The following is an 11,305-nucleotide window of genomic DNA, read 5'->3' on the forward strand; positions in this document are numbered from 1 at the left end:
GGAGGGACCGACCACTCCTGATGGGAGGGGCCGACCACTCCTGATGGGAGGGGCCGACCACACCTGATGGGGAGGGGCCGACCACACCTGATGGGAGGGACCGACCACACCTGATGGGAGGGACCGACCACACCTGATGGGGAGGGGCCGACCACACCTGATGGGAGGGACCGACCACTCCTGATGGGAGGGACCGACCACTCCTGATGGGGAGGGACCGACCACACCTGATGGGAGGGACCGACCACACCTGATGGGAGGGGCCGACCACTCCTGATGGGAGGGGCCGACCACACCTGATGGGGAGGGACCGACCACTCCTGATGGGAGGGACCGACCACTCCTGATGGGGAGGGACCGACCACACCTGATGGGAGGGACCGACCACACCTGATGGGGAGGGGCCGACCACTCCTGATGGGGAGGGGCCGACCACACCTGATGGGGAGGGACCGGGGGAAGACCTGATGGGGAGGGGCCGACCACACCTGATGGGGAGGGGCCGACCACACCTGATGGGGAGGGACCGGGGGAGACCTGATGGGGAGGGACCGGGGGAAGACCTGATGGGGAGGGACCGACCACACCTGATGAGGAGGGACCGGGGGAGACCTGATGGGGAGGGACCGGGGGAGACCTGATGGGGAGGGACCGGGGGAGACCTGATGGGGAGGGGCCGACCACACCTGATGAGGAGGGACCGGGGGAAGACCTGATGGGGAGGGGCCGACCACACCTGATGAGGAGGGACCGGGGGAAGACCTGATGGGGAGGGGCCGACCACTCCTGATGGGGAGGGGCCGGGGGAGACCTGATGGGGAGGGGCCGACCACACCTGATGGGGAGGGGCCGGGGGAGACCTGATGGGGAGGGGCCGACCACTCCTGATGGGGAGGGGCCGACCACACCTGATGGGGAGGGGCCGGGGGAGACCTGATGGGGAGGGGCCGACCACTCCTGATGGGGAGGGGCCGACCACACCTGATGGGGAGGGACCGGGGGAGACCTCATCGGGTCGTGATCTCTCACTAAAGCGATTCGCAGCTGAGTGTGAAGCGGCTGAGATGAGGATCAGCACCTACAAATCCGAGACCATGGTTCTGACCCAGAAAAGGGTGGGGGGTCCTCCCCGGGTCAGGAGTGAGTCCTGATCCACGTGGAGGAGTTCCTGTTTGTCAGGGTCTTGTTCAGGCGCGAGGGAAGGATGTGGTGGGAGATCTGCAGGTCTGCAGTGATGTGGACTCTGCATCGGTCTGTTGTGGTGAAGGAGGAGCTGAAATGTGAAGCTCTGGATGATCTACGTTCCTGCTGATGGCCGTTAATGTGTATTGATTAGCCAGATGAAACCCTTGTGGAGCTAAACAGACTCAGGAACAAGCTCTCAGTAACAAACATTTGTTTCCTCATCAGGATACACACGTCTATGAAAGGTCTTGATGGGGCTTTTATACTTGTGTCCAGATCGTAACCGTCTCTGGTGCAGGTTCAGCGTTAGTTACCATGGTGACTTACCTGGTAAGAAAGGGAACAGTATCGTCCTGCAGGCCTCTGGTCTCTAATCATCAGAAACACCTGAATCCTCTGATTGAGGGCTTGACTGCCCCAGTTTCATTAACTACAAGGCAATGTAAAAAAAAAAAAAAAAAAAGTGAATAAAAACAATGAAATCATTTGCAGATCAACTCAGTTTTTATTCCTGTTGCGTCCCGGGGGGGGGGGGGGGGGGTCAAACTAATAAAAACTGGGTCTACAAGTTGTGGAACAATTTTAGAAAAAGGTTTCTCAAACTTTGAACATCCCACCATCTACAGTCGTGTCATTAGAAGAATCAGAGAATCCGAAGGAGTCTCTGTATGCTGGGACAAGGCTGGATGCTGGTGATCTTCTGCATTATAACATGATTCTCTACTGGAAACCAGTGCATGGACTCAGGAAGCTTCCAGAAACCAGTGTGAACCCAGTTCATGCAGGTTAAAGCTCCATCATGTGTGAAGAGGATCCAGAAACACGCCGTCTTCTCTGGACCAAAGCTCATTTAAAATGTTCTGAGTGGAAACCTGGATGAAGATGTGGAATAGTTTGTGGACAGCATGGACGGCGTGTCCTGCAGACTAAAGAGGAGAGGGAGCATCCAGCTTGTTATCAGCCTGCATCTCTGATGGGATGGGGTTGCATTAGTGCCGATGGCGTGGGCAGCTTCCACATCTGGGAAGCTCCATCAATGCTGAAACATCTGCTCCCATCCAGACAACGTCTCTTTCAGGGAAGACCTTGCAGGTTCCACCATGCTGGACCACATCCTGCATCAGATATTCCCAGCTGATGGCTGGATCGTGTTACCTGTGAGGTGTGTTATGAGGTTTATTTCAGTATTTTTCCAGCTGTTCTTCGCGTTGGACAGGCCATGTCTTCCTCTTGTTTACCAGTAGGGGGCAGTGTTTTATCATGTTTGTGTTCTTCCTGCTGCAGATGGTGGCCTGCAGTTGTTTCAGCTCTTCAGTTACAAACATGTTGTGCTAAATAATAAAGACTGAAAAAAAGATGGTGGCCAGTAGATCTGTAAGTAAGGTTGCCCGTACCTGCCGATATGCTCTCTACAACATCAAGAGAATCAGACGTACCTGACAGAACACACAACTCAGCTTCTGGTTCAGGCTCTGGTCATCTCACGCATCGATTACTGCAGTTCCCTACTGGCAGGTCTGCCTGCATGCTCTGTTAAACCTCTGCAGATGATCCAGAACGCCGCAGCACGTCTGGTCTTCAACCAACCCAAACGAGCTCATGTCACTCCGCTGCTAATCGCTCTTCACTGGCTTCCGGTTGCAGCACGTATCAAATTTAAAGCTTTGCTTCTGGTTTACAAAACAATAACTCAAACGGCTCCCGTCTACCTTCACTCCCTAATCCAGACCTACACTCCCTCTCGACCGCTACGTTCCACCAGTGAAAGACGCCTCGTGTTACCACCACAACGTGGGACTAAATCACCAGCCAGACTCTTTTTCTCTGTTGTTCCACGATGGTGGAATGATCTCCCAAACTCTGTCCGCTCTGCAGAGTCCCTGTCTACTTTTCAGAGCAAGCTGAAGACTCAGCTCTTCAAGGAGAACTTCTACACTTAGTATAGCTGTATTTGTTGGAAAGTTGGAAAACTTAGCCCGGTTCTTTGCAACAAACTTTATGGTATTAATTCTTTGTATTATAACATAGGTGATATTATGGGGTGGGAAGGGAGTAAACAACAACAACAAAAAAAGCCTGTAGCCCTTCATGGAACGACCTGCATCCAACTGGACAGTCCACTAGCATCTTCCTACGATGTCCTCTACTGTTTGACTTCCTGCTTGTGTTGCTCTCACTCTCATATGTAAGTCACTTTGGATAAAAGCGTCTAAATGACTATAGAATAGAATAGAACTGTAGAATCTGATGTTCTTTTCCACCACTGAGTAATAAACTCGTTATTTAGGGTTTAACTCTGTCCAGTCACATGACCAGCTGTTGGTTTTCTCATAAAGACTAAATGTAGGAATGACCTCCTGGTTGTACCTGGAGGGAGTCTCGTCTCTGGTTCGGTCCTCCTGGATCTCACTGAGCACATCCAGCTACGTAGACTTGAAAATGACGGATCAGGGGAACACCCAGAACCTGCAGGCCCTCCAGGACCAATGCTGCTGATCCCTGCTCTGCTGTTCGGTCACTTCGGAGTCCCTCAGGGTCCTGGTCTCGGCCCACTCAGACTCTCAGCTTGTTTTTGGGATATGGAAGCGTGGATGTCCACCAATTTCACAAACACTCAGAGACTTTAAGAACTGTTTCCTTTATGCTTACTTATGACCATATATGTTATTTCCTCTGCCTCTACGTGGAAACATCCGGTCTAAAGCTGCTGCCTTCTGTGCATCCAAAGCTGTTAGCTGGTTGTCCAGATGCCTCCCGTCATGTCTTCCAGTTGATCCAAAACTCTGCTGCTGACTGGTTTTGGCTTCTTAAACTGGCTCCCAGTTAAACCACAACACCCTGAATGTCACATTGTTCTATTTTTATTTAAAAATCTGTTTTTACTTGCTTGTTGAACACTTTCATTTGCAGCATGCTTGAGAAGTGTGTATAAGTAAAGATTACTTGTACTGGTGTGAACAGCCTGGACTGGGCAGACTGGGATAGTTTAACTTTCGTCCCTCCCAGCAGTTTGTCTTTAGTTTAACGTCTCTGAAGTTCAGCAAATGTTTTCTTCTTTTTTTTTATTTCCTGCGTTATTTTCTGTCTGCATCTCCTTCAGCTCCTCCTCACTTGTCACGCTCTTCTTCTCCGCATCCTCTTCCTCTAACCTGTTATCCATCGCCTTTTCCTCTGGATCTCTGACATCCCGACCTCCAGCCTCCCGACCTCCAGCCTCCCGACCTCCAGCCTCCCGACCTCCAGCCTCCCGACCTCCAGCCTCCCGACCTCCAGCCTCCTGACCTCCAGCCTCCCGACCTCCAGCCTCCCGACCTCCAGCCTCCCGACCTCCAGCCTCCCGACCTCCAGCCTCCTGACCTCCAGCCTCCTGACCTCCAGCCTCCCGACCTCCAGCCTCCCGACCTCCAGCCTCCCGACCTCCAGCCTCCCGACCTCCAGCCTCCCGACCTCCAGCCTCCTGACCTCCAGCCTCCTGACCTCCAGCCTCCCGACCTCCAGCCTCCCGACCTCCAGCCTCCTGACCTCCAGCCTCCCGACCTCCAGCCTCCAGATCTCTGTCCGTCTCCGTCCTGGACTTCCTCCTGTCTCTCAGGGCGCAGGGCAGACAGTTTACCAGGAAGAGGACAGCTGAGAGACAGAAGAGAGCGAGGATGGCACCCAGGCCAACCTCCAACTCCAGAGCCCCGATCCCGTGGTTCTCTGTCTCTTCGGCCCTCTCTGCTTCGACCTCGTGGCTGGGGGAGAAGTACAGCGTTCCCTCCTCCATGCTGGGAAGCAGCACAGCTCTTTCCAGCGTCTTCCCACCGACCATCCATCTGCTGTTGTCGTGGTTCCACCTCATCTTCTCGCTGCCGCTGCTTCCAGCGCTCATGTTTCCACTTTCTTCCTCGTTGGATACATACATGTCGTTGTCGGATCCAAACAGCATGTCTGAAATGTCAAACTCAAACTCCTCGTCTTCCTCATTCTTCCTCCCTGCTGCGTGTGTGAAGCCCAGGTCGAGGTTGACCCGGACCCACCCGGATCCCCTCGCCAGCCTCCGAGTCGTGTCGCCTTTGGAAGAAGCACCAAAAGGCAGCTGGTCGTCGTGGATGGAGTTGGTGGTGATCAGCTGGTCGTCGCAGGTGGAAACCAGAAGTTCTGCCTGCACCAGAGGTCCGCCGCCGTCTCCTTGTGCAAAGATCTGTTGCTCAGGACTGGACGTAACCACAACGACACTTTCAGCCAGCGACGAGAGGCGCAGGAAGGACGGCAGGTCGCCGTAGCTGGACAGCAGGGAGGCGGAGTCGTCGCTGAACTGCAGCCAGACGCTGACGGATGCTTCCTGCAAACACACCACAGGTTACAAGCCACCAGGGCTGCTCCTAGCATCAGCGAAGCAGCTGCCGGTGGCCCCCCCATGCCACCGGGGGGGGGTCTGAGGAACCACAGCAGCAGATCAACAGTTTGATTCCGCCTCACCTGGTGAAGGTTGTACAGGATGTTGTGGGCGGTCACCGTTGCAGTGACGATAGCCAGGTGGGCGGGGTTAGGCGTAACGGACATGCCAAGGCCGCTGACCACCTGCACGGAGAGATCGCCAGCTGTGACGGCATCTGAGGCGACGGTGATGTCACACTTCCCCAGCACGCCGTCCCACTGCTCAGAAACCACCTGACGGAGGCGGAGATGAGGATTATGAAGATGATGAAGATGCTTGTGACGACGCAAAGTGCGGCAGAAACGCAACGTACTTTCAGGGACGTTTTTCCCGGCTTCAAACCAATCAGGACGTTCTGTGGACTCAGCAGAGCCACTTTGGGGTCTTCTATTCTCAGCCAGTTACGGACCAGTTCGGTCACATCCACAAACCAGTCCGATGAGCCGAGGAGGTGTTTCGTTCTGTCCAGAGGGTCCTGAGCTGTGAACTGGGTCAGAATCTGGACTGAGGAGCGCTGATACACCGGAACACACCTGAAAAATCACGATGCAGGTGAGAGGTTCCAGAAACAAAGTGAGTCTAACTGAGGAGACAAGACCGTCCAATCGGATCTGACGCCTTCGTACCCGTCTTCCGTGAAGAGGTTCCAGCCTTCGATGGCATTAAGAATGGGGTCTGCCAACACCACTTGCAGGGGCACCGATGGAGCCCATACCTCCAGACACACAGACCCACTGAGCATGCCCAGTAGGAACTCCACCACAGCACAGGTGCTGCCCACCCCCGATTCGCTGCCGTCCACAAAGAGTACGGAGCAATCACCGGAGACCTGAGGAGGAGAACAGCTGGCCGTCAGATGCTCTTCCTCTCTATAAAAACTAACCCCGCATCATCTGCTGAACCCTGGTTGCCGCGGTAGCGGGTCTTCCTTGGCCGCTCGGCCTCTGAACCTCTGACCTGAACAACAGGTGTTGGTGCTTCACCTTGACGGTGCTCTCGCTGGCGGAGCGACACGTGACTGCAGAAGTGACATCTGACACCTGCTCGTCGGGGCCCACGGCGAGCACGGTGACGGCGACGGACACCGGCTGGCTGGTCAGAATGGCCGTGTTGATGATGGTTTTGCTCTGAGGAGGAACAACGACAAGCGGGATCAACAGGAGCAGAATCCGGCGAGCGTCTGGAAACACTCGTCAGGATGGACACCTCTGTGACGGGAACGATGCCGAAGATGCGTCGGTCAGCGAAGGAGAAGAGGCTCTCCGCCGCTCCATGCTGTCCGCTGTGTCCCGGATACTCCACCCACCAGTTCGCAGACACCGTCATGGCAACACCGAAGCTCCGCCTCAAGCCGTCGATTGTCAGACAGACCACCTGCTGGAGGACAGAGGGACTGCAGAGGGACAGTTAGAGCGGGGACGTCTCCGGAACAACAGTTTGACAAGAGACGAGTTTGAGACGTACCTGTGACTGGTCTTCGCTGCGACCTGCTTGTGGCAGAAGATGGACATCATGTCATGGTGGAGGCTTTGGCTGCGCTCAAGCGTAACCGTCCAGAGGTCGGAGGAGAAAGTCCTCTGGGCCACCGTCGACACCAAGCCCTTCTTCACCTTCATCCTAAACACACACAGCGTTAAGTCTGCTGCTGCTCGCAGCGAGCCGCGTTCAGAGACCAGCTGATCACCTGATGACCACAAGCTCGGCGCTCAAGTTTGCTCTCAGACTGACGGACGCTCTGATTGGCTGGCCGATCAGGACGGGCCCCCTGTGGTAGCGAATCACAACATGGGAGTCCACTCTGAGCTCCGCTTCCTCCTGCCTGTTCAGACAGTTTTCTTTCTTCGTTCTGTCCTGGTCTCCTGCAGGTCCTAGGGCTCCTCCTCGGTCCTCCTCCTTCAGCGACACTGCTCTGATGTAGAACAGTTGGTTCTGGGACGGACTCCTGCTGTCCTCTGCACATCTGGAAGCAGAACAGAGACATGGTTGATGTGTGTGCTCGATGTTAACATGTAGGAGCAGCATGTCTGCACGGCGGCGTACCTTCCAGCCGGCAGCTTGAAGTCGTCCAGGACGTGGAAGGTGGAGTAGTACAGCTGGATCTGGTTCCTCGCAGGGCCCAGCTGAAACCTGAGGGCCCTTGGAGCATCCAGGTGAGGGTTCTCATCAGCGATTGGTTGTGATCTGAATGAGACAGGAATTCCTGTCATGCAGGCAGCTGAGAGTAAAGCAGGAAGAAGACATGTTGATCACATTGCTGTCTGGATGCCAGCAGAGCCGTCACATTCTACAATCATTTAGCAGACGCTTTTATCCAAAGCGACTTACATATGAGTGAGAACAACACAAGCAGGAAATCAAACAGTAGCGGACGCCAGTGAAGAGCGATTAGCAGCGGAGTGACATGAGCTCGTTTGGGTTGGTTGAAAACCAGACGCGCTGCTGGTTCTGGATCATCTGCAGAGGTTTAACCAGCATGCAGGCAGACCTGCCAGTAGGGAACTGCAGAAATAGATGCATGAGATGACCAGAGCCTGAACCAACAGCTGAGTTGTATGTTCTGTCAGGTACGTCTGATTCTCTTGATGTTGTAGAGAGCATATCGGCAGGTATGGGCAACAGAGGCAACATGGACCTTAAAGGTCAGCTGGTCATCCACCATGACACCCAGATTCCTGGCAGCAGGCGTAGGAACAAGTGTGATAGAGTGGAGCTTCACACTTAATTGCAGCTGTAAGGAAGGATCGGCTGGACAGACAATGAGCTCTGTCTTGGACAGATTGAGCTGAAGGTGGCGATCCTTCATCCATGCCGAGATATCAGCAAGACAAGCTGATATTCTCATTGAGACGGTTGTGTCGTCTGGAGGGAAGGAATGAAAAAGCTGAGTGTCATCAGCGTAACAGTGACAGGAGAAGGCGTGGGAGTTTATGACTGCACCGAGTGAGGAGGTGTATAATGAGAAGAGACGAGGGCCGAGCACCGACCTTTGAGGCTCCCCTGTTTTCAGCTCATGTGAGCTGGACACTTCTCCTTGCCAGCATACTATGAAGGATGACCCCAAAATCACAAACCACTTTAACTAGCAGGCATCATGATGGTTGCCAGCGCTGAGAGCGTTTTTCTCTGCGTCTTAACCTTAACCTTAACTTATCTTCATGAAAATGCAACACAGCGCGTGTCCGGGTCGGAATGTCCAGTTCGGGATGTCCGGAGTATGGAAAACCCAACTGGCTGCTACTCAGGTCTGCTTTCAGCCAGAAATGTCCTTCAAAGCCGAAACACATCGCAGCAGGTTCGGTTCGGTACATTGCAATGCCGTGGCGGGTTCTGTCCGGTAGGTTCTGCAGGCGTCAGACATCGTTCTGCTTTACCGGAGAGAGGTGGGCGTCGCATGCTGATGCTTGATGCTGTTTCCATGGCGACGAGGGTAGCGGCCATGGCGCCGCTCCCACGGTATCCCGTGATGAGCGTGTCTGCGTCGCTGCCCCTGGACTGGACGTGACTGGTTCCTGTGCTGGTTTTGGTCTCTGAACCAGTCGCTGGGCAGCGTCAGGGTGACCACACACAACCCGAGAGGCGGCTGGAAAACAAGATGGAGCGATGAGCGGGTGGAGATGCAGAGCGAGGAGGCAAACCGTCTGGTCCTCACCTGTGTGACACACGACGCCTTGTGCTGCTCCGTCTCCTTGAAAGCATGCAGGACGATGCAGGTCCCCTGGACTCCAACATCCCCCTTTTCCTGGAACAAGACCCTCACCCTGAACCTCTCCTGCCCCCCCTCATCCCTCTCCAACTCCACATCATCAGACAGGACGGAGGAAACCACGGCAGGAAAACCGAGCAGGAGAGGCTCTGATATGAGCTGAGCGGAGAGAAAAGCGGCTTTGCATGAATTTATCTAATCTTTATTGACACAACTTGTTTTCTTCCTACCTGTGTGACGGAATAAGGTCCAAAGGAAGCCTGGAGTCCCGGTCTGTGGACCTGACCCGGCGGAGGCAGCAAGAGGACACTCTGGGAGAAGGAGAACGGGCTGGAGTTGGAGAAAAGGGTGCCCGGCTCCACCTGGAACAGAGGAAGGAACCGCCACGGAGGAGGAATGACGGACATCCGGACTGGGAGGGAGAGAGGAAGAGGAGGCTGCAACAGGGATGACGGGGCTGACGGGACCGAAACAGGGATGGAGGCATGAAGACGTCTTCACATGAGGGACAAAACGTCTCCATCAGTCTGTTAAAGCTACAGTCAAACCCTGGTCTACTGCCCCCTGCTGGACACAATGATAACAGCAGTAATAAACAGTAAATAAACATCTTACAGGACAAGGCTGGATGTTGGTAATCTACTGCAATAATCAAGTCAACTTTATTGGCAATCACGTTTAAAAACAACAAATGTTGACATAACTAATAAAACCGATAAAAACAGACATAAAAGGGGAAAGTAAACAAACAATTAAAAAAAGACCACAGCAGAAGCTCTGTCCCCACTTGTCCCCTCCTGTATCTTCTGGTCCCTGCTCGTCCCCACGTGTCCTCGCTTGTCCCATCTGGTCCTTCTTGTCCCATCTGGTCCCTTCTTGTCCCATCTGGTCCTTCTTGTCCCATCTGGTCCCTTCTTGTCACATCTGGTCCTTCTTGTCCCATCTGATCCTTCTTGTCCCATCTGGTCCCTTATTGTCACATCTGGTCCTTCTTGTCCCATCTGGTCCCTTCTTGTCCCATCTGGTCCTTCTTGTCCCATCTGGTCCCTGTCTTGTCCCATCTGGTCCTTCTTGTCCCATCTGGTCCCTGTCTTGTCCCATCTGGTCCCTTCTTGTCACATCTTGTCCCATCTGGTCCCTGTCTTGTCCCATCTGGTCCCTGTCTTGTCCCTTCTGGTCCCTTCTTGTCCCTTCTGGTCCCTGTCTTGTCCCCTCTGGTCCCTGTCTTGTCCCCTCTGATCCCTTCTAGTCCCTGCTTGTCCGTCCTGTCCCCTCGTGTCACTGCTTGTCCCATCTGGTACCTTCTTGTCCTTACGTGTCCCCGTTTGTCTCAGTCTGGTCCTCGAGCCGAGCAGATTTTAGCACGACATCAGTGAACAAAAGTTCCTCACCTGAGATGCTGATCCAGAAGAACAGCAACTCTCCTCTGACACTCCACCTCATGCTGGATCACCTGGACCGCCTGGATCACCTGGACCACCTGGACAATGTGGACCGCCTGGATCACCTGGACCACCTGGACTATGTGGACCGCCTGGACCACCTGGACTATGTGGACCGCCTGGATCACCTGGACCACCTGGACAATGTGGACCGCCTGGATCACCTGGACCACTTGGACAATGTGGACCGCCTGGACCACCTGGACTATGTGGACCGCCTGGATCACCTGGACCACCTGGACTATGTGGACCGCCTGGACCACCTGGACTATGTGGACCGCCTGGACTATGTGGACCGCCTGGACCACCTGGACTATGTGGACCGCCTGGATCACCTGGACCACCTGGACTATGTGGACCGCCTGGATCACCTGGACCACTTGGACAATGTGGACCGCCTGGACCGCCTGGATCACCTGGACCACCTGGACTATGTGGACCGCCTGGACCACCTGGACTATGTGGACCGCCTGGACTATGTGGACCGCCTGGACCACCTGGACTATGTGGACCGCCTGGATCACCTGGACCACCTGGACTATGTGGACCGCCTGG

The 11,305-nt window shown here is 54.6% G+C and overlaps 1 protein-coding gene across 1 annotated transcript; it reads right to left on the reverse strand.

The window, feature by feature from the left end:
• Nucleotides 1–1,134: 1,134 nt before the first annotated feature.
• On the reverse strand, nucleotides 1,135–10,751 carry tmem132a (transmembrane protein 132A; the record flags this gene model as incomplete). The annotated part of the gene is made up of 14 exons (XM_079264252.1): nucleotides 1,135–1,253; nucleotides 4,297–5,509; nucleotides 5,647–5,838; nucleotides 5,919–6,138; nucleotides 6,232–6,434; nucleotides 6,589–6,732; nucleotides 6,812–6,998; nucleotides 7,070–7,222; nucleotides 7,290–7,565; nucleotides 7,646–7,786; nucleotides 8,977–9,185; nucleotides 9,255–9,467; nucleotides 9,539–9,765; nucleotides 10,700–10,751. The coding sequence occupies 14 exons, from the start codon at nucleotides 10,749–10,751 to the stop codon at nucleotides 1,135–1,137; spliced, it is 3,549 nt and encodes a 1,182-aa protein (XP_079120378.1).
• Between the last annotated feature and the right edge of the window lie 554 nt (nucleotides 10,752–11,305).

The sequence above is a fragment of the Telmatherina bonti genome, assembly GCF_933228915.1.
Source record: "Telmatherina bonti genome assembly, chromosome: 3".
NCBI classification, from domain to species: domain Eukaryota; kingdom Metazoa; phylum Chordata; class Actinopteri; order Atheriniformes; family Telmatherinidae; genus Telmatherina; species Telmatherina bonti.